The sequence below is a fragment of the Lytechinus variegatus genome, chromosome 10, assembly GCF_018143015.1.
Source record: "Lytechinus variegatus isolate NC3 chromosome 10, Lvar_3.0, whole genome shotgun sequence".
In the NCBI taxonomy this organism is placed as follows: Eukaryota; Metazoa; Echinodermata; class Echinoidea; order Temnopleuroida; family Toxopneustidae; genus Lytechinus; species Lytechinus variegatus.
In genome coordinates, this window is record NC_054749.1 from 34969406 (window position 1) to 34995393 (window position 25988).

A 25988-nucleotide genomic window follows, 5' to 3' on the forward strand; every position below is an offset into this window, starting at 1 on the left:
CCCCCCTTTTTTTTGCTCCACCGAGACATATTTTTCTTTGAAGACATTCGGCATCTCAAAATAAGTTCTGTGAAATTTCTGAAGTCTGTAAATCCGTCTCTGTAGCTTAATGTCTTTTTTTACATACTTTTGTTTAAAAAATGAGTTCTTGGAAAAAATTATTCGATCTATTGTTGACAGAGAAATATCACAAATTCACATGCCACAAGTTACATAACCCCCTAAAGTCCTAGTCCTACCGTACATGTACCTCTAGCTTGTAAATTTTATTGTCCTTTCACAAATAAAAGATAAAATAATTTTCAGAATACCTTGTAGATCCAGTCCTTGTCCAAAAAATCAGTCTATTTCGGTCAGGATCTATGCTTCGCAATTTTTTTTTTAACTCCTCCGACTGAAACGGCAGATTTTCAGTTTTAACTTAAATCAAATTTCAGAATACAGGCTACACGGTCAGTATTTTCGTGTCTCGTGATATTCTTCTGTCCAAACATGACTGATAAACTCATAAAACTTGGTGACATTTGTGAATATTAATAAACTGAATATTTATTAGAATCATGGTTTAAATTCATCACGCTTCCAGATAAATCACAACAATCGATTACCCCCCCCCCTGGAGTTTTAAAGTTTTGGAAACTTGCTCTGGTAATTTAGAATTATTTATATATAATTTAGAATTACCAATTTGAGCACATGGGACTACATTAAGTCTACAACTATGCAGTTCACCAGCTTGTCTTATCTGTGAAAAGTAATCCCCTTTTCTCTGTTTCCACGGTCGTCACGATAAGTGCAATTATACGTGGCACAGGACGACATCTTAAACTTTGTATTAGGTATAAATTCACATTGAAAAGTGCTGTTATAAGAGTTGATCTGGTAAGTATAATTAAGATTGATACTATTGTCGTGAACCAGACTCTACTTCGATTTTGGCTCTTTTGGGGGAACTCGGCGTGCGGAGGTACCAACTTCCGGTGCTTCAACACGGAATAGGCCAATCAGCGTTATTGTTCCCATCCAGATAAGGGAGAGATCAGTGAGGTCAACACAAAATGAAAACAAGAATTTGTGAGTTCCAATATTGATCGATTACCCTGGGTCGACAATGCTTGTACACCCCGTGCGTTAGAGAAATGAAAGGTCTCATATCTTTTCATCTACCTGATTTTCATACAATTTCGTTTATGGTCGATTATTTTGTTGCTCGTAATAAAACGTCAAAGTTAGTTATATTACTCGAGAAAAAAAAATAAATGTGTGTTCTTCTGATATAGAATCAAACAATTGCCGGCCAAAACCTTAAAAAATACAAACAAACAAACAAACAAAATCCCCAAAACACAAAAGAAAAAGAAAGAGAAACTCAAACATACAAATTTTAAAAAAGAAACATCTTAAACGTTCTTCACAAAAGTCAAGACGGTACACTGTATTCTACTGCTATTAAGCATTTTTATTCTAAAACATTGGCGTGTCTATATTACTTTTGTAACTTATCACATAACAATGACTGGTACTAATATGGGTGCAGTTGTGCTAAAATGGAGTCCTTGGGGCGCTTCCCCAAAAAATCACAACAAAGAAAAAAGAAAGAGAGAAGTGCAAAATCTATTATTTCTGAGTATTTTGTCAAAAGCCATCACAAAATTGGATTTTCGTAATAAAAAATGCGATTTTCTATATTGCTCACTCGTTTCGCTGGCAAGTTTTAAGATACTTTGCCCAATTGGCCATAATTGACCCCTTCAAATTGTTGGCTGATCGCGCTTCTGCCCGGGTGACACCTAGTTGGTTACCAAGGTAACAAGACGTGACCCATAGTCCTTGACTGTAAAAGGGTAATTAACAAGCCCCCCCCCATTATAATAATTAGATTTCAAGCCTGTTACCTATACGGCTATACACCAACCACACGTTAAAAAAACATTAAAATCAATGCAAGTCAGTATATACATTTCAACGAAAACAGATTAAATCAGGTTACGACAAAAATAATTTTATCACAATCAGTTTATCAATGTTCGTGGCAATGACGTACAAAAAATATGCAATATTGAGAAATCATTAGCTCACACTTTCTTTTGTTTTTATGCATAGATTGAGAGTAACCGATAACCCGGCAAAAGATAAACATTAATAATTATCACTTATTTCAAAATAAGTCACTCTTTCCGCCAATCATTTAAACAAATAAAATGAACAAAGGTTCACAGATCAAGCAGTAGGGACCAATCTACATTACCTCGGTCTACATATTGCTAAAAAAATAATGCAGATCAGGGCGGATATAGCCTTCCCCAATGAGGGGGGGGGGCGATTTTTTCAGGCATATTTTCCCCCGATCGGCCGCTCGAAGATGATTTTTGTTTGTTTCTTTGAAGGGGGTAGTCCTATAAGTCACTTCTTAGCTTTATTCTTTGAATCAACATAATAATGCGAGCGCGAAGCGCGAGGAATTTTTTCGTTAAATTGTATGTATTTTTTTTCCTAAAATTTGAACATTCTGAAAAAAGGTGTGCCTGCAATAACTACTACGAACGCGAAGCGCGAGCAGAAATTTTTGATACACGTTTTGAACTGATCAGAAAGGTAGGCCTACCTGTTAAAGACTGCTTTCAGTTATAGCAATGAAGACGTTGCAAATTTCAACAATCAAATAATGCGAGCGCGAAGCGCATGCTTAAAAATTGACATTTCTACATAAAGAATGGAAAACTTTAATCAATTTTTGTAATCATAAACAGGATAACTAAACAAATGATACGAGCGCGGTCGAAGCACGAGCGGAAAATTCAATTTTTAGACCTAAAACGGGACACTATTCATGTTTTGTAAAACATGAAAAGGATGAGTAAGAGGGGATTTATGGAATACATGAAAACAATAGGTATCTGATGAATAAAAATTCGCGAGCGCGCAGCGCGAATGGAAAATGTTAATATTCAGACCATAAAACTGACATTTTTACAGAACACTTTTTAAAAATTAATTTGTAAATCACACAAGTTAATGAAACTTTCATTTAAGCCCCATATTGAACAAGATGTGTGAATCTTTTAACAGGCAATGCGAGCGCGAAGCGCGAGCGAAAACTTTATATAGTGACATCAATTATTTTGTCCAAGTCTTCCTCTCATCGTATATTATTTACTCGTCTTTCTCCTCTTCTTTTTTTTCTCCTTTCTTTTCCTTCCTTTTTTCTTTCTTTCCTTTTTTTCTTTTTTTTGCTCCGCCAATGGGGGGGGGGGGGGGGGTCGGCCCCTCGGGCACCCACCTGGATCCGCCTATGCAGATAATAGCTCCGTCTTGACCGTACAAAAACGATGAAAGCGCCAACAGTACACTAACAGAGGCCCTGTTACAACCGGTGATGTGGCAGTGGTTAACATTGAAAGAAATGACTATGATAAATGATATGACTGAGCTTGCTGTTGGCGCTCTGTTAGGCTAACAACGTTTCTGTGTGGTCGGCATTGACCTACAGTAACACTTATATTGCCTTAAAATAAATCAGTATCAAAATGTACCAAAAAAGTAAATATATCATATAAACAAATATTATACAAACTACATTTCATGTTATGCCGGATAAATTCCACCTCTATAAGAATCAAGTGTGTACATGGTGTTGTACATGCTTGTCGACAAAAGAGTTGTTTTGTTCACGTCATATTCTTATCGTTGATAGTGGGATGGCATCACATGTGTCCCTTATGATTTCCAAAGTAGTTAAAAAGGGGAGGGGGATAAACAAGAAGAGTATAAAATGTGAGGTCTAAATCATGTATAACTCTATATTCCCTGTTTTATTCAACTGGGAAAAAGTGTGACGTCACCATGGTCACAGCTCTTCTTGGTATCTGAACATCTAATAGGCCCAGCCCACGGCATTGGTCAATCAACAATGAGCTACAAACACTTGAAGAAAGTGTATCTGAAAGTATTGATATGGTGTACACACCGGGACCACACCAGTAATTTTAATCCAGTGTTATAGGGTCAAAATACATTGGTGTTGATGTTGCAACACCTACGGTTGTTACTTAAAACTTGTTGGTCTTATTATGTTAACACCCTATAAGGAGTTAATATAATATCTTACGGTGTGGTCCTGTACAAAGTAAAAAAAATAGCAGATTGTTAAACCTGCTCTCTAGCAACAAGTTTTTGTTACAAAGAATTGTAATTCTTTAAAAACAAATTGCAATTATTTTATCTTGTTAGTAATTGTTTAAACTTTTTAAACAGCTTGTTTAAAAAGTGGTCTTAAAAAGTTTAAATAGTTGTTTAAAAAGTTTAAACAACAGCTGTAAGAGTGTCCGGCTTAAACTTCTTGTTTAAACATTTCAAACAGCGTTTTTACAGTGTAGGGGCACCATCTGTGGCCTGTTGCATAAAAGTTTTTACCTGAGAAAACTCTGGTAAAAACTGAAAACTAAGGTTAGTTTGATTTCTGCCATTGACTTTAACACAGGGCAAAAACTCCGGTAAAAACAACCTGAGTTTTCTCGGGTAAAAAGTTTTATGCAACGGGCCCCTGATTTTAGTTATACCAGCCCAGTCCTTTCAATAAAATTTCCCATTTCTGTAGATTTTTTTTCTATGAGAACTGCCGTATAAAAAAAATATGGAATTACGATCAAAACACAATCAGTTAATAATTACCAAAGCCACGTTGCACATATTGTAATGTAAGACATTGTTTCTAAATCACAAACTTGATATAAAAATAAAACAATTTACACTAAATATCAAAACATATAAGCACCATATATTTTCACACTCTATATATGCACTTCTCCGATCCACACACAGTCACACAAACATGAATAATAATAATAAAACAGCCCCAAAACAGTGGTGGCGAAACGCTATATCAGACGTAGAAATAGGTGGCTATAGTTTTGTCATTCTCTCCTTCGTTTGCCAAAAGGGAGGGATGTATCTTTCAAAGATTTTATTTGAGTAGTTCTCCTTAGTCATTTCAGCCTTTAAAAAGGTTCAACCAGGGGTGCGTTTCATGAAAGGACTTGTCGGACGTTCTATCCGACAGTTACCATATAGGAACAGTGCCTCTCAGCCAATCAAAATCATGGAAAGATGTCCGATCTGATCCAACTTGTCGGATGAAAATATTGATGAAACGCTCCTTCTCTTTTGAGTAGTTATTATTAAGGCGTTTAGTCTTTGTTTATTTTTGTAGCCTTTTTTAATTGCTAACACTTTTAGTCTTTGTTTTTTATCGATTTCCCTTTGAAACGAGAGATATGTTTAACGAATCCCCGTGATAAAGTTTTTCAGTTGTTCAATCTCTTCTTTACTGATCTGTAGTTCTCCATCAGCAAGCTTTCCCGCGAGAATAATGAGACCGGCCATTTTGAAAGTCATCGGTTGTCTTGTTTGTAGTATCGCCCTACTCCCCTTTAATGCTCCTGAATTGAACTCAAAATCATGCACGATAACACACACGTGACCTTTCCCTGAAAATGAAGAAAAGGAAAGTTAGAACTTCTAGCACTTATATTCATTCAGAGCTTCCGAAAATGTGGTGATTAGAAAGGGGATCTTTTATCCCCGCTTTTATCATAGGCCAGGAGAAATTATGAATGATTTGGACAAAATGATATTCCAAAATGAAACACAATGAGTCACATGAAGACCTCTTTAATCGATGAGATGTTTCCAATTTACATCTCAATATCGGGATGGATAGGCTGTGTATCTCATCGTTTAACCTATTTTTAAACACGTAAAACATTTAATGGCCCGTATTTTGAAATCTGGTTTAACTTAAACCCAGGTTTAAAGTTGTGGTTTAAGTATGGGAAGCCAAAAGTGTCAAAATTGTTATTAAGTTGCATGTTTCCTATGTTTACTGTGCTCTTTCCTGATTCATCGATGGAGAAGAAAATAATCTATTTATACTTCCTACCCAATGATTGAGCTGAGAGCTGAATGAGCTGAAGTATGATATCTCTTATGTTAGTGATTATGTATCACTTGGCTGTCCATACTCAAACCACAACTTTAAACCCGACTTCAGTATACGGGCCATCGCTTTCAATTCCTATCATAATACCTATCCCTTTTTCAACAAAGTATAGAGGACCATTATGTTTGTTTGTTTTATTTAATTATATGACAATACGTATACCATGAAATGAGGTAAAGGTTAGCATACAGTAATAAATGGTTAAGGATAAAAAAGTAAAATACACTGCTAGTAGTCAGCTGCAATATCGTACTGCTGCAGGTCTTTCATCAAGCCAGTTTACTTGAATAATAATAATTAAGTTGACCATCGAAAATAATAATAATAATAATAATGATAATAATAATAATAATAATAATGATAATAATAATAATAATAATAATAATAATAAAAACAATGTATGACCCACACCGCCCCTTTCCTGGTACAAATCAGCGATTTGGTTTCAATTGGCCCAGATGTACTTGAAATATTGAAAATAATTGAAAGTGGTGACATTCACATTCATTTCACACCGGGGTCTTTTTTAAGGGGTCTACTGGGGTCTTTAAGGGGTTGACCAAGGGGTCTTGCCCTTGGACCTTCTTTTTTTGTTTTGCTACAGTGTCAATTCTTTTTTTATATATATTTATTAGGCATAAAGTAATACAGAACTCATTTGTATGTAAAGTGTTTCCTGCAATGCTCGTATCCTTTGCCCCCCCCTCTCTCTTTACTTAATGGAACATTTTAACATGTGCACCACAGGGACTGCCTCCACCTATTTTCCAACCTGGTTCAATAATTACCAAAGACCGCATTGCAGTGCTTGAGGAACTCCTCGTAGATTGAGTTCTCGACATCAGTGATGGCCAATCCTCGGTTCTGCACAGAATGGCAGAGAATAACCGCATCCCTTCTGCTTGCCTCTGGTGGCAACCTGAACTCATCCAGTCCACCGTGAGGGAGTTCCTGCTCTTGGAGGATGCTCCTGCATGGATCACATTTCGGCTTCAAATGCTCCTTGAGTCCTGAGATGGTACTGGGATCCATGGAGGTACAAAGATAGATGTGTGGCTTCCGGCGTGAGAAAGACCACAACCGACCAAACAACCAAGAAAGTGTTGTGCTCTCTTTATTTTGGACCTCGTGTGACTTTTCACTCTTTCCATCCGTGGGAGATTTTTTGGTACTCGTCTCGCAGGACGTGGGAAATTCTTCATCCCTCGGTGACAGCGATGGATGCATCGAATCTAAAGAATGACCGGATAAAATCACGTTGGCGTAACCAATTTATTAATCGTGAAAAGGCCGCCTACAGTTCCACAAAAACTTCAATTGGCCCTCATAGTTTGCAGTCAAAACACATATACATGACCGGGTAAAACGGTACAACGGGTATTACGGATTGTAATATCTAATTCTAATCAATGAACGAAAATAATTATAGTGAAATGAGAGTATAGTGTAGGTCTACAAGACTATCACTGGAGAGTTTAAAGGTCAAGTCCACCACAGAAAAATGTTGATTTGAATAAATCAAACTAGCATAACGCTGAAAATTTCATCAAAATCGGATGTAAAATAAAAAAAGTTATGGAACTTTAAAGTTTCGATTATTTTTTCACAAAACAGTGATGTGCACAACTCAGTGACATGCAAATTTGCTTGAATTGTACAATATTTCATATTTTACAGATTTGACAATAAGGACCAACTTCATTGAATCATATAATATTAAACAATGCCATCTATACTTGTTCAGGGAGGAATTAATCAGTTTCATTTGACAATGATGAGAAAATTATAATATTTCATATTTCATGTAATGAAATATAAAAGAAATAGAGAGTGGATGACGTCATCATTCTCCTCATTTGCAGGATGTAAATAGAACTGTTTGTGAAATTAAGCGAAACTTTAAAATGTCCTAACTTTCTTATTTTACATCCGATTTAGATGATTTTTTTAGCATTATGTTTTTTTTTATTTTTCTCTTTTTGTTCAAGTCAACTTTATGTTGAGTTGGACTTGTCCTTTAAATACGTCTAGAGAGATCAATGTCGGAAGTGATAATTAGTGTTCCGATACACTATTAAAGGTTAAGTCCACCTCAAAAAAAATATTGATATGAATCAAGAGAGAAAAATCAAACAAGCATAATGCTGAAAATTTCATCAAAATCGCATGTAAGTTAAGAAATTTATGATGTTTTTAGGTTTCGCTTAATTTTCACAAAATAGATAGGGCCTATGCATATTCAAGTCGCATGCAAATGAGAGAATCGATGATGTCCCTCACTATTTCTTTTGTTTTCTTTAGTTTGAATTATGCAATATTTCAATTTTTACAGATTTGACTATAAGGACCAACTTGACCGAACAATAAAATGTTAAACAATGGTAATACCACATGTTTAGGGAGGAATAAAACTTTTTTTTTCACAGGACAATGAGGAGAGAAAATTATCATATTTCATATAATAAAGCATAAAGAATAGCGTTTGATATCATCAGTTACCTCGTTTGCATATACCGTCCGACGTGTGCATATAACTATGTTTTAAAAATAATTTAAACTTAAAAGAATTTTCTTATTTCACATCCGATTTTGATGAATTTTTTATGGATTTTTCTCTTTTTATGCAAATAAACTTTTTGTTGGGGTGGACTTGTCCTTTAAACAACACTTCTTTTATTTTACAAATGAAATCGTGTTTCTTTATGCTTCAATATTCATCCTATGCATTGTGAAACAGAGGTAAGTTGATGATCAAGCATATTTTGATATGCTCCTCTCTTAGTAATAATAATAGCAGTGCATGCCTTTTTAAAGCGCCATGAGCACCGCAAGGTGGACCTGTGCGCAATGTAATTAAGTAGCCACCATTAATATCATTATCATTATTGTTAGTTAGATAATAGTTATTCCAGAAACACACATGCTCTTAAAAATTCTCGTAAATAATGGGTAATTGGTAAATAGATTTTTGGTTAGAATTTGACATAGCTGTTTAAATCTTGTCGAAATCGATTATCAGCCTTACTTGCTCAAATGACAAAAGAGAAGGGGGGGGGGGTTAATCCCTAGGTATTATGTGATTCCCCTGACAAACAGGCAGAGGTTAACCTCCAATAAAAAATATATATATATATAAATAAATAAAAGGGAATAAGAGAAAAGAGAAGAAAAGACAAAAAAAAAACCATGTACTGGTCTATCATCTTCCATTGATAGAGTGTGAAGGTCGAAATCTTCCTGTTGCAACATCGTTGATTTAAGCATGTTAAGACTTGGAAAAACTGGCGAGGAAGACTTTAAATGTGTACAAGATAAAGTTTCTAGTCCTTGTGGGTAGCTTTCTTGGACAGCAGACATCTTTGAAGAGCTTGAGAGAGTGTCATCAGTAAGAATTTCTTTCTTGGTAGGGTGACCGTCAGTTTTGTCCTCGGAACATTTCTGAGACCCAATATGCTTTTTAAAATGACGCTTCAATTGCTGCAGTTTCCGAGACATGGAGTTGATAGCTCTTCAGCCACATAGAGGAAATTATGAGAGATGAAAATGATCGGCGTATAGCTGTGGTCAGTCTGTAAGGAACTGAATAACAAAGTCAGTTGTTTTTTCCTTCAAAATCTTTTTTTTATTTTTTTTTAAGCAAAATCAATGAATATTCGTACTTTCACCTTTCCTTTTATCGGTATATTTTGTTATTTATTTTATCACATTTCCATATTCATATCCATATTGGTGCTCATACAATGTTTAATTCCTCTCTATGAATTTCATCAAACATTTATTTACTATTTTTTTTCAAATATTTTTGTTAATCGCGAGTATTAAAAGCTAAAAATTGGACTCTAATTCCCAAGTATTTCTGTATCTCCCATTTTTAAATCTGGTATAACCTATAGCGACTTTTAATTTGTCTGGAAAAAATGCCTGTGTTGAATGATACATTGGATATTATGCTCAACTTGAAATGAATTATTTGGGGGTCTTCAGAATGTAATTGAAATAATATGGGGGCTCCTCAAAAGTCACATATTTTTTTCTTCACATATCAATTTCAGGGAGTATCATGACATTGATTTATAAGATCTTTAAGATTTTTATTCTGCAAGTCATAGTATAGAGATACTATTCATAAAGTTATGCATTTTACAACAGCAATAATCATGACATTAGCGCACTCCGCCTTATCGCGCACATCAAGTACTAACACAAATTCCTACGAAAACTAATAAACATTATAAAACAATTCTGTCAGAAGTACAGAACCTGTTAATATGTAGTAAACTTAATAACTACTGTGTTAGCAAAAAGTGATGGCTTGTGCAGTTACGGTGAATTGGATAATGAAACTACTTACAGTCGTGCAGTCGTCAATGTTTAGCATTCCAAAATAAACGAGTTGCATGATGAATAGGCGACATGTTATGAACGAATATAATGCTGCTCGTTGATGATGATGATGTTGTTTTTGCTTATTCGACACGTATCATTCATCAGTAAATATTTCCTGACAATATTGGTCTCTTCCCAGGCGTTCGTTTATTATTAATGGTTATGTTAATTTCTGAATATTATTAAAAATCTATCACAGAATTGGATTTTGTAATAAACGATTTCGAAATTTTGGCTCTCTAGCTTTGCTCGCTCGAAATTTTTTGTAAATATTGATGTACCATATCTGGCTCCCTCATTTTTTTGCCGGGGGGGGGTCATCATGCCAATTGGATATCGGCCGGGTAGCCTAGTGTTTTTTTTTCTCAATTCTATGATTTTCAAAATTACTGAGAAGGAAAAACAATTAAATGCGGATGAGTGAAAATATAAATCCAAACAGATTGCATAAACATATAATCATAAATCAATGCAATATAGACTTTGATGGACACGGGAGAGCATATGTATCAAATGTTGATAGACTGATTTTTATATAGACAAATGTTCCTTTAATTGTTTCTGATTTTATTCATTTATTCATTCTTTTTACAATAATGATTGACTAACTTGATTGATCCTTTCACTGCTCACTTCGCAAGACGTTATAAAATCACTGCAGACTGGACAAAGACTAAGGCGCAATGGGTATTCCCACGTGACCTTTCATCTTCGGGGAATTCCCTTTATGTCATAGCTGTACGTCCAAACTGCGCAGAACACGACTGTGTTCGGCTATAGCTACACGTAAGCATAATACATCTACCGCAATATTCCCGATTCTTCATGGAGATTGATGTGCGACAAAACACCGGTAGACGACGAAAATAATAGACTTCGATACTCAGCTGACCGAAGGTAATTGAACGGTGAGTTTTAAAAGATACACACTAAAAAAACAGGTTACATTAAATTTTTTTTGTTGTATGGCTATTTAAAAAAAAACCTTTAGTTAGGGCAGCCCAGGGAATGTTAATGTATGCAAAATTTATTGCAGGAACTTCTCGGAATGTGATATTCAGAAAATAGTTTCAGATAAAAGAAATTGTTAATCGCTATTATAAGCATGTATAGAAATAAGATTTGGCATATAATTTCTAAAAGATCCTTTCAGCAGCTTAACATGTCTGATGGTCCATACCCAGTTAAAGCTAATCCTTACAGCTTTAGGCATATGGTATCGTACGGTCACAGTCAAGGTTAAACTTCAGGCATATTGGTGAAATAGCAGGGGCACCTGATCATGAAAATAAAACAACACACAAAGTTCATCTCACCGCAACGCTAGCGTCCTTTGGCAATAAGGCGTTTATCTACATTTGGCATTCTCGACCCAGGCTTCGGGTTCCCGTCGAAAGGATTATGCTCGATGCGCCCGCGATTAGGGTAGCCGTGCATAAGCGGGGGTAATAGTATGCAGCGCTTAGAAACATGTGTATTGCGCTATGTGAATGTTGCATCACATTATCATTATTATTTATTATCATCACTATTATAATTATCATAATTATCGTTATTATTATCATTATTATTATTATTGTTGTTGTTGTTGTTATCATTATCATCATTATTATACAGTCAGGTGTATTGAAAGAAAAAGAGGGGGAGTGGGCGAAGCTCCCCTGCCTTTCCGGTTTATGAGGCCCCTGTTAAACCTTTGCCAATTTCTGTTATATGTGATGTATATTCTAAAGTCAATGAAGATTCCTTGGTAAAACATGCGTTACCTGTTATTATAAAATGGCCATTGTAAGATATCTTAGTAACACATGTAAGATGTTTGGCTATATATGCATGTATACAGAAAAATGTACGGGAATGACCTTTCAGGTAATAGGCCTATGGATAAAATAATAATGAACATGATTCATGCACTATAAAAAAATATTCACTTTTATGCAAGTGTTAGAAAAAGAAGGTTATCACCCCAAATTCAAGGACAGTTTCGACGAGGGCAAAAAAAAGGTTGTCATCCCCAAAGTAAGGTCATCTCGCCCTAAAATACACGTTTTATTCCGATTTAGATTGATATATTCAATTCAATTCAATTCAAATTTATTTTCATTCTTCAAAATGATACAAATAAGTACAAAATAGATTGATTCAATTTAAATAAACAATAGCATGAACAAAATTCAATATTGGAAGAATTATAATTTCTTACCATCATAAAAGACCAAAAATAGTAGGGGGCATTTGATATTGTGTCCCCCCCTTCTATTTTGAGAAGGGGGACACATCCCCCTGCCCCCCTGGGATTTCCGCCTATGGTGACATGCATGCTCTTGTTGCACTTACCACCTGTACATGATTCTTGTCAAGTCCTTCATCGCGTCTTTCGGATTGTGACGTTAAAGGTCGGTCCTTAGACTGAAAAATCAGATCGATATACATTTACATGTCTTTTTAAATCCAAACAAAGCCCTAAACACCAACTGATTAATTTATATTTTTTTTAAAGCACATGTATAACAACACAAATTTGGATATCGACAGTTTTTTAATGTGTTTTATTTTATCAAACACAAAGTCATGATCCATTTTGTTTGTGTTGCTTTGCTCTACAAGTCTCAATATGTGTTCGTGATCTATTTCATTATTCACGATTTGAAATTAGGGTATACATGTTATTCAACATGTTCAATGTAAATCTAATGTAAAGTAAAACACTATAAATGAATAAACTATGCCTGAAAAGGTTATCTTTATTGTTGAGTTTCAGAACTCAAAACTCATGGTTGATAACTTCGGTTGGCATGGAAGGAAGTAATGAGGAAGGGCAGAAGAAAGGAGAAAATGGCACGGAGGATAGAGAAAGTAGGTCCGCCATAGGCAGTTGTCACAAGGAGAAGAACAAAGTAGTAGCCCGGTCAGAGAGTAAGAACAGTGACGTGCCCAAAAATGTCTATAACAAGACAAATCCAGAGAGTTATGAAGGTAAGCAAATTTGATAGCTTTCAATCCATTTTGTTCATGTTATTCTGATATCATCTGTATAATTGACATCTATTTTACATGTAGTAATATCATTTTTGCAGCATCGGTAGTAGTAGTATAGTCAAGTGATATTACTAGTAATAACGGTAGTACCACTTATAGTCATGAAAGTAGTAGTATGCTGGTGGTGGTAAATTTAGTAAATAATATTATCATTACCCCGAGTAAAATAGCTTTATTAAACAAGTTAAAGGTGATATGTATTATATTGTTATGATATCAACCTAGCATCATCAACATGTAGGAAGTCATATCACCATTTATTGATTGATTCTATCATATTCGTCATAATCCGTTTCATAAAGCTGTTCGTAAGTTAAGAGCGACTTTATATTAAGAACGACTGGTGATCCTTTTCTTATGCGCTAAATCATCGCCAATGAGTACACCATTTACAACAAGAAGGGATCGATCACCAGTCGTTCTTAAAGTCGCTCTTAACTTACGAACAGCTAAGTGAGTTCATGCGAAGCAACAACATCAATGAACCCTGCTTTTTATAACTTAATTTTCAGATTTGAAATTACTGTAAAATATCATTACTCCATAGCACTCTCATCGCTTTATTCTATACCCCCTTTATTTTCCCAAAATTCTAGAATTAATTTAAGACAATGTTTAATAATAATAACTTAACTCGTGGTATTTTACTGGCCTATATCTGGGTGTGTTTTTAATTTGACTACATTTTTTTAAGCTGAAAAAAATGTCACTGGCCCCAAGAATCTTGAGCTTATTCAGCAATATTTTAATTTTGCCCTGTTTTATCTTCATTGATCAAAGGACCAGTTAATCAGCTTAAAGTCGAACCAATATCTCAATCTATCAAACGAGAGACTTCAGCATCTAATAGTATGACTCAAACACATTTACCCAGTCCGGGTGAGTTGCATCCAATCATAAATCCATTGGCAAGCTTCCACAGTATCTCTTATCTAGAATAATGAAATGTAATTTTAGTAGTCCTTCATTTTATCAAAATCTTAAATTATTTGATGAAGATAATGACAGTGATGAATAATCATTCTGATTTTTTTTTATATTTTCAACGGCATATTTGCATGGCAATTGAAATCAAAACAGGAAATATAATATGACACATAATAATCACTTTTTCATAAAAAACACACTTCTTTTTATTTGAGCTTTGTACCTAAAGTCATAACAACCATTTATATCGGTCTCCTAGTAGGGTTGTAGACATTGAAAGTGGACCTGACAGAAAGTTAACTTTAACATTCAATATATTTTCTTTTCAGGGAATACAAAATCAGGATATACTTCTGGTCATGAAGGCGCTTGTGTTAAAGAATCCCTAGAAAAAGTTGGAGATGTTTCTGTGGATCACCGAAGAGTTAAATATTCGACTTCTGGATCCCTTGTTGGTCCTGGTGAAGGGTCTCAGAAGATAGAAGAAGAGGAAAGTGGACATCAGCAGGAAGCAGAATCTGCCACTAATCCCGGTGTAGGATCTGAAGAGACTGATGGGAAGGAAAGTGAAACGTCACTGAGTACTGGATCAGCAGCCACTTCCGGTGAAAGCCCTCAACCCACAGATCCACCGGAAGATGAGCACAGACAGAAAACTGAACCCAACGAGAGTTTCCGACAGACAAAAACAGAGGAAACGGGGCACTCACAGGAAATCAATACTGAGGAATATGGGACACACCTTAAATCCGAAACTTCCACCAATCCCGATGAGAGTACCCAACAGACTGGGACAGCTGGAAGTGCGACAAAACATAAATCTGGAACTTCTACCAATCCCGATGAGAGTACCCAACAGACTGGGACAGCTGGAAGTGCGACAAAACATAAATCTGGAACTTCTACTAATCCCGATGAGAGTACCCAACAGACTGGGACAGCTGGAAGTGCGACAAAACATAAATCTGGAACTTCTACTAATCCCGATGAGAGTACCCAACAGACTGGGACAGCTGGAAGTGCGACAAAACATAAATCTGGAACTTCTACCAATCCCCATGAGAGTACCCAACAGACTGGGACAGCTGGAAGTGCGACAAAACATAAATCTGGAACTTCTACTAATCCCGATGAGAGTACCCAACAGACTGGGGCAGCTGGAAGTGCGACAAAACATAAATCTGGAACTTCTACTAATCCCGATGAGAGTACCCAACAGACTGGGACAGCTGGAAGTGCGACAAAACATAAATCTGGAACTTCTACCAATCCCGATGAGAGTACCCAACAGATTGGGACAGCTGGAAGTGCGACAAAACATAAATCTGGAACTTCTACCAATCCCGATGAGAGTACCCAACAGACTGGGACAGCTGGAAGTGCGACAAAACATAAATCTGGAACTTCTACTAATCCCGATGAGAGTACCCTACAGACTGGGGCAGCTGGAAGTGCGACAAAACATAAATCTGGAACTTCTACTAATCCCGATGAGAGTACCCAACAGATTGGGACAGCTGGAAGTGCGAAAAAACATAAATCTGGAACTTCTACCAATCCCGATGAGAGTACCCAACAGACTGGGACAGCTGGAAGTGCGACAAAACATAAATCTGGAACTTCTACCAATCCCGATGAGAGTACCCAACAGACTGGGACAGCTGGAAGTGCGACAAAACATAAATCTGGAACTTCTACTAATCCCCATGAGAGTACCCAACAGACTGGGACAGCTGGAAGTGCGACAAAACATAAATCTGGAACTTCTACTAATCCCGATGAGAGTACCCTACAGACTGGGGCAGCTGGAAGTGCGACAAAACATAAATCTGGAACTTCTACTAATCCCGATGAGAGTACCCAACAGACTGGGACAGCTGGAAGTGCGACAAAACATAAATCTGGAACTTCTACCAATCCCGATGAGAGTACCCAACAGACTGGGACAGCTGGAAGTGCGACAAAACATAAATCTGGAACTTCTACTAATCCCGATGAGAGTACCCAACAGACTGGGACAGCTGGAAGTGCGACAAAACATAAATCTGGAACTTCTACTAATCCCGATGAGAGTACCCAACAGACTGGGACAGCTGGAAGTGCGACAAAACATAAATCTGGAACTTCTACTAATCCCGATGAGAGTACCCAACAGACTGGGACAGCTGGAAGTGCGACAAAACATAAATCTGGAACTTCTACCAATCCCGATGAGAGTACCCAACAGACTGGGACAGCTGGAAGTGCGACAAAACATAAATCTGGAACTTCTACCAATCCCGATGAGAGTACCCAACAGACTGGGACAGGGGGAATTGGGTCCCAACAGAAACCAGAAACGCCTAGCAATCAGGGTAAGATCTTCATACAGGAAGCTTTGACCTGTCTCGTTAAGAGACCATGTGCATTATGCATGCAAACATGAAAGAATAACAGATTTTCCGTTTAATGTCTCAAAACTTGCAGTTTCCTGTTTTTTCATTTACCCACATATTAGTACGAATTTTTAGTCAGTTATAAGCACCAATACAGCGTTTTTGGTATCTAGATATTTATTTAGGACTATGGTCAGTGAATTCAAGAGTGGTAACTTCACGCAAATTTTTACAAAATTCAGAGGTATCTGACTCATTCTGTCTTTGTTATACTATTCAGTAGTGATTGATTTTGGGTTGTTTTAATAACCAATGCTCATCGTTTCAACAAAGACTTTGGCCAGAACAATAAAAAAATCTCTGATTCCTCAAAACCTTGTGTATGAATTGTGATTTTCTTGCAGTCTCGAAGAATCCATATACGAACCAATCTAGAGAACCAAGTTCAGGATCACCAGTCCATAGGGACGGACGTATGACTACGTCTGAAGAAAAAATGAGAGAAGAAAACAGAGCCAATGAAGAAAAGATGAAAAATGAGGGCGCTGCTGCTAGTGAAGCCGGTGCTGCAAACGGTGCTATACAGCCTCACCAAGATCCAACAACGAAGGACACCGAACGTCCCGTATCTATCTCTATTTGTACATCGGCATATGAGAGCAATGTCCGAGGTCTGTTGACATTCTTGGAAGATATGAAAGATGTTATGCTCAAGGATGGTCATAACCTGATTAAAAACGTAAAGATCCATGAACTTCCATACAACAACCTTGATGATTATGAATTCCCAGCAAACAAGCCGGTGGATGTTATGATACTTTGTCACTCTATCAACAATCGAAGGTTCGCCATCACAGATGTAATGGACGCCCTCTACGATAAATACCTTCCATACTGCCAACGGGTCATAGGTGATTACAGTCCAGTTATAGGGTACTGATAATTTTGTTAAAGAAAGAGAAATCCAAGTAATGGCTTAGGTCTTGCTAAAGATGTTCACATCCTATAAATTAACCTATGGTAAAATTATTCATTAACGACCATATTAATCAAATCCATATTAAGACTGCTAGTGATACCACCTGCTCTCGACAAATTTCAGATTAATGCCACCTCTCATGAAGAGAGTTTTTTTTAGTGTTTTATGAAGGGAATAATATTCACAGATCTTTTCATAAAAAACTACCAGATCTTTTGAAGGACATTTTCATGGAGGATGAGGGTTTGATACGGCCTCCAAATAAAACCCAACATTCTTTATTTGTCATGTTTGTAGCAATATTCGTTTCTTTCCATGACATGTATGCAATTAAGTGGTTAATATCCCTGAACGGTTTAAAGATGCCATTGTTGACAATGAAATTGCTTGAATGCGCTTGTATGCTTATTTGGCTGAATTAATAAACTCCGAAGTTTAATAATTTGAATATTTCATTGTGCTTTCATGAAATTCATAATCGGAATATACAGGAAAGGAGAAAATGGGAGTCATCGTCCATGACTTTGATAACATGAGAGAATCAGTTCAATCATCTCGAATGGGGTCATTTGAATACAAACAACCGACTGCCTTCAAGACTACTAGCCTTCAGATAACATGTGGACATATCGAGACGAATGAGCAGGTCAAGAAACAAATGCAACCAGCGGACCGGGACAAGCTGATTAACTTCATCAAGGATGCGTCAAAATGGCCAGAAGACATGAAAACTGAACAACTTGATGACAGTCGATTTAATGCAAGGGGTAAAATTTCTAGCAAGTTATCATGGTCATGTAAGTAAGCGATGCAGACAGCAAACTCAGATTGTTGTTTGATGTGCTAATTATTAGAATTCTGTATAATTAACATGTATTTGCCTATCAGCACCCCTTTCATCGGATGACAAGTCAGATCAAAACATCAGAAGTATTCATATCTCTAGTAATTTTACCTCTTTTTATATCCCTAGTAATTTTTATCTCGTTTCATATCCCTAGTAATTTCATATCCTTTTTAAAATGTTTAATATTTATTTTTAGTTCTTCTGTCCTTCATCGCAGCTACAACATTCTTTTCTGTGCTTATAAATATTGCCAATTAATCTATTATCAAAACTTCAATTCCCCTTGATCATAATGTACATCTCATATCTCTCTTTTAAGCTTTTATGCGATCCATTTCGTCAGCAATGGGCAGTAAGGAGAGCACAGGGGAAGGATCCAGTGTGGACCCAATTAAAGACGAGGGATGGATTGATCTTGGTAAAGATCAGAATGGAAAGACGAAACGTCCGGCAGATGATAACCATTCTCAAAGTTATGACGCTAAGCGTTCATGTGGGCCTCCTCGTAAGTAATTGTAATTTTCATGCTGCATCGGCTTTTTTGGTTGCGTGTAAACGCGATTAACTTGCATCGGCTCTCGGTGCAGAATCGGCAATTTTGCACCACCAAAGTAGTAGGTTCAGAACTGCGAGAAGATGCAGAATCGGCTTTTTTCTACGTGTAAACAGAAAGCCGACTCTGCATCGGCAATTGATGTGCATTTCATTTACTTTACCATTATGACGTACCTGTAAGCACAAGGAGCCAGCGTTGACGTATATGGTTGGTGCGCGGATCATTCAGGTTTTTGCCACGCGAGCCAATTCTGCACCGCGAGCTGTGACAGCGTGTAAACGCGCTGTGCAAGTTAAACCAAAAGCCGATTCTGCATCGGCTTTTTGGTTCTGAACCAAAAGCCGATCTGTAAACACGGTAAAAGTTGAGTAAACCTTGTTCCATTGCAACGGCAAAATAACATCTGAGTGTTTAGGAAATAAGCTTATCGCCTGAGTGGAATTATATCAACTTTGTAAATAATTGTTTGTACCCATCAGTATACATTCAGCTGTTTAATTACAGAATTAAAAGAATACATTAATTCAGTTCTTGAAGACGAAAAAATAATGACAATATCGTTCCATGAAGTATTCAAGGGTTGGCGAATATAAACCGTATTTCTCTATTTATAAAAAATCGTTAGATCAGATGCAACTGAATTTATTCACTGTATTTGATGCTCGCTTCCAGAGAGTAATCGAATTTCATAAAAAAATGTATGAATATTATTCTTTTCCTCTAGAAGTAGGCAGCAAATATGAAATTAATATCGATTTTACTTTCAATCGTGGACGATATGGTCTTTTTGGTCTGTCCTTTCACCGATTGAATTGAGCTCCGAATGTATCCGTCAATAAAACGTGAAATATTGAGCACTTTAATTCAAATATATATTGGTACTATATATCTCATTAGTTTGATCGCTCATACTCGATTAATTTCCTATTAGAAGGTGTGTCGAAGACAGGCACTTCCAGTGGTTCTCACCAGCCTGCTCAGACCAGACCAGATAAAAGGAAGATTGCATCCACCAAAGGACAAATGCAAGACACAAGCAACGCATTGGCAAAGACACATGCTCAAGGTTCACAGCCGAAGGCACAACAATCAGGCGGAGCAGCGCCCCGTCCTATCTCAATTTCGGTCTGTTCATCCGCCTACGAGCACAACGTTCAAGGATTCATCACCAAGCTCAATGAATTGAAAACAAGTCAGCCTCATATTATTTCTGATGTCCGTTTTCGCCCACTACCATACAACATCATCGATGAGTTCAGGTTTCCTCCAGAAGACCCTGTTGATGTGATGGTCCTCTGCCATTCAGTTAATAACAGAGGATTTTCAATCACCGATGTCGTGAATGCTCTCTACGAAAAATATCTTCAGTATTGCCATGATGTGATTGGTAAGCTTTGAGGTTGGGGAATAGGCCTTACGATTATACTTGCTTCTAAACTAATGTTCATGCTTACTCGGCCCGGATAATGATTCGGACTAACACATGGGATCCCGACCAATTCTGTCGGAGGACCCGATTTTAGGGCCTAAAATTGCTGCACCAATGAAAAAGTAAATTTCAACAATCTTGGATGGTTTAAGTACTAGAATCACCTGTAAAATGTTCCACCAGCCCCGATTCTTGATATAAGCAATTACGCTTTAATTTCATATTTGTACTAGGTACTTATTTCATTTCCATACGATTATGAAAATGGTATATGGGGATACCTTTCCTTCGTCAATGGTAAAGGAAAATGCAGGAATCTGATACAACTTCTGCAAAATATCGGGTCATACGTCCCTCGTATATAACTCTATCCCCTTAATTCATGCCTGCTTTCGGGATATAATGATAAGTCACAATCTTTTTTTATTCTTCATCACTCCAGGTAAAAGGAAGGTGGCAGTAGTTGTTCATGACTTTAGTGACTGCAAGCCAACGATCCTTGAGACAAGGATGAACGCATTCAAGAGGTCACAACCTTTAACATTTGACCTTGCTGACACAGTAATGGTATGTGGTAAACTGGATGACAAAGGCAATGTGGAAATCAGAGATGAGGATTGGACAAAACTAATAAGATTCTTGGAACAGGCAAGGTTTGAACCAAAAGAGAACAATGCCGAAACACAAGGAACTGCAAAAAGCTGGTTGGGTTCATTCTGGTAATATCAGCAAATACTACTAAGATACCAAGTGGAGCAGTTCTAAAAGAAAAAAAGGGAAGGATACATAGATGAAAATGAGATTAATGAATATAATATAAATGTGTATTTCACATATGATGATTACATTAACTCCAAGGTAAAGCGAATCTATACGCTGTATGTTTAGGATTGCATAATAAACATGATAAAGAACATATTATACTTTTTTCCGAATTGCGCCAAGATTTCTTTTCCAACACTTCACAGATAGTTCTTTAGTAAGTTCTTTAGTAAGTTGCATTACCTGACTCCATAAATGTAGTATAGTATTATGTAATCGAAATGAGTGTAAACCATGGAACCTAGAAAAGGTTATGGTCAGAGTTTAAGGAAGTTAAGTGATTAACAAGGCGCCAGAAGATTTTGTTTGATATTAATTTCTCCTTAACATGGGAAATATACATAAACGACTCACGCATCACCATTTTAGACTCTTCTTTCGTTCTTTTTTCCCCTTTAAACTCGACCCCCTCTTTTCATTACTTGAAACATCATAACTTTGACCATCGTTGTAGTTACAATAATGGTAACTATTTACTTACCATTATTATAACTACAATGGTAGCCTTGATTGGCTGCAATTGGCAGCTGAGCCTGTTTAATACCATGTTAGTTACCATGCTGGCAAAGTTTCAATAGTTGTAAATCCTTATACGAAACGGACCACTTAACATGTTAACTGGAATCAAATCCACATTTAGGCTTATTCACCGATAATGATAAAACAAAATAATCAAATTAAGCTTCATGTCTCTCTTTTTTGTATTGTGTGAAGGCTATAGCTTGATCTTGTAAAGATGAGCTCGTATATTTACATGTACATAACTTTGTAAATAACTGGTTGAATGTGATTGTTAAAAGCATTACGTGATCGTGATTCAGACAATACTAGACTATGAAATGTGAACTTATCTCACCATTTACAAATCAGAGCCGAATCAACGGGGGTGAAGGGGGAGTGGGGGGGGGGGGCGTCGCTCAAGCGCCCCCTGAACAAAAGGAAATATATATATATATATATACCTTTTAGCTTGTCGGAGTCCTGCAGCAAAGGAAAGTCCCCAACGTTTATTGTACATATTTTGCTCGTCAGATTGTTTCGGGGAGGAAAATCATTACCCCTTTTCTCGAATAGAACCATGATTGGACGAAGTGGAGACCCCTCACCCCTTTAATTTTTTAAGAGTTTGTCATTACATTTTCATTTTTTTTCATCGGTAGCATGTGTTGTGTTCGTTTCAAAATTATGGATCATTATAGAATTAATCACAAGTTTTATGATAACACGCTAGCTCTTATTCTACGATGTTGATCGAAAGGATGTAGATTTGGTATTATAAGCCCCGCCCATGTAGAAAAGAATACAATATTTGATGCTTGCTGTATTATTAGTTTTTGTCTCACCTGCGAAGCAGAGTGAGACTATAGGCGCCGCTTTTCCGACGGCGGCGGCGGCGTCAACATCAAATCTTAACCTGGGGTTAAGTTTTTGAAATGACGTCATAACTTAGAAAGTATATGGACCTAGTTAATAAAACTTGGCCATAAGGTTAATCAAGTATTACTGAACATCCTATTAGAGTTTCACGTCACATGACCAAGGTCAAAGGTCATTTAGGGTCAATGAACTTTGGCCGAATTGGGGATATCTGTTGAATTCCCATCATAACTTTGAAAGTTTATGGATCTGATTCATGAAACTTGGACATAATAGTAATCAAGCATCACTGAACATTTTGTGCAAGTTTCAGGTCTCATGATTAAGGTCAAAGGTCATTTAGGGTCAATGAACTTTGGCCGAATCGGGGGTATCTGTTGAATTACCATCATAACTTTGAAAGTTTATTGGTCTAGTTCATTAAACTTGGACATTAGAGTAATTAAGTATCACTGAACATCCTGTGCGCGTTTCAGGTCATATGACCAAGGTCAAAGGTCAATGAACTTTGGCCGAACTGGGTGTATCTGTTGAATTACCATCATAACTTTGAAAGTTTATGGATCTGATTCATGAAACTTGTACATAAGAGTAATCAAGTATCACTGAACATCCTGTTCGAGTTTTAGGTCACATGATCAAGGTCAAAGGTCATGTAAGGTCAATGAACTTTGGCCATGTTGGGGTTTATTGTTGAATAACCATCATATCTCTGTAAGTTGATTGGTCTAGTTCATAAAAAGTGGACATAAGAGTAACCATGTATCACTGAACATCTTGTGCGAGTTAGAGTAGTATTCAAAGTCAGCACTGCTGCTATATTGAACCGCGTGATGCAGGTGAGACGGCCAGAGGCATTCCACTTGTTAAAAAATAAATGTAAACAAGAATGTTTTCTTTGCATTTGATGTACTGCTTCCATGAGCTCTACCTATTTTGTATTTAAACAATTCATTTTATATCAGAATAAAATTTATTGCAGGGGGTTACAACTCTGTTTATGAATGACAGATTTTGCTTTCAGAAAAGACATTTCATTGTTGATAACTATCATGCAAAGACGTGTTACCAATGTTATTACTTAAAATTTGAATATCCTGAATGTTCCACTCTATGCTTGGAGGCCTCAGTATGGACAACTTTTCATTTAAAGCACAAAATAATTATGGTCTATTTTGAAGTTATCATGAATATCCAGCCACGAGTACGTTCAACACCTATGAAGTCCATGCACCATGCCTCACCTCATGCATCATCTGTGATATTCCCCTCTCTAGTTCTCTCCTTGAAAGGGATCGAAGTTCACCCTGACAAAACTTGGGAAACCTAAAAATAATGGTGAAGCACTGAAGAAATTCCACCAGAGATTTGAAATGTTATAATAATAATAATAATAATATAGAATATTTATATTGCGCACATTTCCACTTTGTTAGGTGCTCAAGGCGCTCTTATCATGCCTATATTACCCGGCTAAGCTAGGCGTTCATAGCGCACACAGCTTCTTAAGGAATTACTTCCTACCGGTACCCATTTACCTCACCTGGGTCGAGTGCAGCACATCGTGGATCAGTTTCTTGCTGAAGAAAATTACTCCATGGCTGGGATTCGAACCCACGACCCTCTGTTTCAAAGTCAGAAGATTAATTTACTGGGCCACAACGCTCCACACAATTTTATTCTAATTAATTTGTAATGTCATATCCGAGCAGCTTCCTATGTATCGTTAATTAAAAAACACAAATAAAAGAAGTGTTCTTTCGTATACAAAAAATAAAAAATGGGCTTTATTGTACTTTCAGTATATTAACAGACAAAATACTTTACTCCCGCTCAAGAATTAAGACAATTTTCATTCATTATGAACCATTAAAAAATGTAAATATATGTATTGTATATTACATGACATACGGAAAAGCTGATCGTATATGACGCCACCAATCAATAAAATTAAGAACATATTAACTTTGTGAATCTTTGATGGATTTTCCTCAAACCTTCACCAATATTTTTCATTACATTTTCTGGTATTTTTTTTACAAAATCTTTTCGTCAGGGAGAACTTCTCCTTTAATTCCTACCGATACTTTCTCATGGTATTAAAGGGGAAGTTCACCCTGACAAAAACTTTATTGTAAAAATAGCAGAAAAAATAATAAAAAATATTGCCGAAGGTTTGAGAAAAATTCATCAAGTAATTAAAAAGTTATTAGAATTTCAATTATTTGATTTGTGACGTCATATGCGAGCAGCATTCCTACATAGCGAATGGTAAAAAATCAATGAAATGCCATTTTCTAAGAAAATTGAAAATGGTTTACACTGTACCTTTTGTATATCAATAGACAAATCATTTCACATCCAATCATGAATAGAAAACAAAATTAAGTCATCAGGAACCATGCAAAATGTGAAATTCATGCATTTTATATTACATAACACATGGGGCAGCTGCTCGTTTATGACGTCACAAATCCAAAACTTTGAGCTCTAATAACTTTCTTACTCTTTAACGGATTTTCCTCAAACCTTCACCAATATTTTTTACTATTTTTTCTGCTATTTTTGCAACAAAGTTTTCTTCAGGGTGAACTTCCCCTTTAATGCGGTGATCAAGGTAATGCTCATCTGTATGTATACCTACATTAAATCTAATTCGCGGCAAGTATTTTAAGGACTAAGACCATATTCATGTAAAATAATTATTCACTATGCACGTTATGTGAAGTGTATTATATAGACCCTAACACTTTAAGGTTTTAATTTTTTCTTGATATGTGTTATCAGTTTATCATGTCATATTTTCATCGGTAAGCAGCATGAAAAAGCGTACTGCCGTATTTTAAACTGATTTCCGTATGAAATACGGAAAATCGTACTACTCGGCAGCTCTGTAAGCTGTATTTTTTTGTGGTGATAAAATGATGGAATAAAAGTGCTAATTGGTCCTGAATGTATTGTTGAATAGTAGTCACTTGTTGCTGTGTTGAATCTGGTGGTGTCACGTGCAGACTCATGATTTTTTTTTCAAGTAGGCCTATAGTGGAGGGGGGGGGGTTGAGGTGAGGGGAAAAAAGAAGAAGGGGAGGAGGAAGAAATCCCCAAAGAGAGGGCAGGGTTATGTAACATTTTACTACCCTGTTATCTAGGATACTGGAGTATGGTTGCTCTAGGGGTTTATTTCCAATTCGTCTGATGCCAGTTCGTCCAATTGCCAACTCGTCTACTACCATTTGGTCTATCATTAGTTCGT

At 36.6% G+C, this 25988-nt stretch overlaps 2 protein-coding genes across 2 annotated transcripts; one reads left to right on the plus strand and one right to left on the minus strand.

Annotated features, from left to right (window-relative positions):
- Nucleotides 1-4475: 4475 nt before the first annotated feature.
- On the minus strand, nt 4476-9253 carry LOC121422902. Its single transcript, XM_041618141.1, has 3 exons — nt 9184-9253; nt 6787-7230; nt 4476-5486 (listed from the first exon to the last, which is right to left on the minus strand). The coding sequence occupies exons 1-3, from the start codon at nt 9245-9247 to the stop codon at nt 5278-5280; spliced, it is 717 nt and encodes a 238-aa protein (XP_041474075.1). The 5' UTR covers nt 9248-9253; the 3' UTR covers nt 4476-5277.
- Nucleotides 9254-11122: 1869 nt separating this feature from the next.
- Nucleotides 11123-21313, plus strand: LOC121423101 (hornerin-like). The gene is made up of 10 exons (XM_041618390.1): nt 11123-11281; nt 13122-13360; nt 14204-14302; nt 14680-16704; nt 17130-17636; nt 18196-18441; nt 18750-18785; nt 18871-19056; nt 20039-20494; nt 20979-21313. The coding sequence occupies exons 1-10, from the start codon at nt 11220-11222 to the stop codon at nt 21257-21259; spliced, it is 4137 nt and encodes a 1378-aa protein (XP_041474324.1). The 5' UTR covers nt 11123-11219; the 3' UTR covers nt 21260-21313.
- The last annotated feature ends 4675 nt before the right edge of the window (nt 21314-25988 follow it).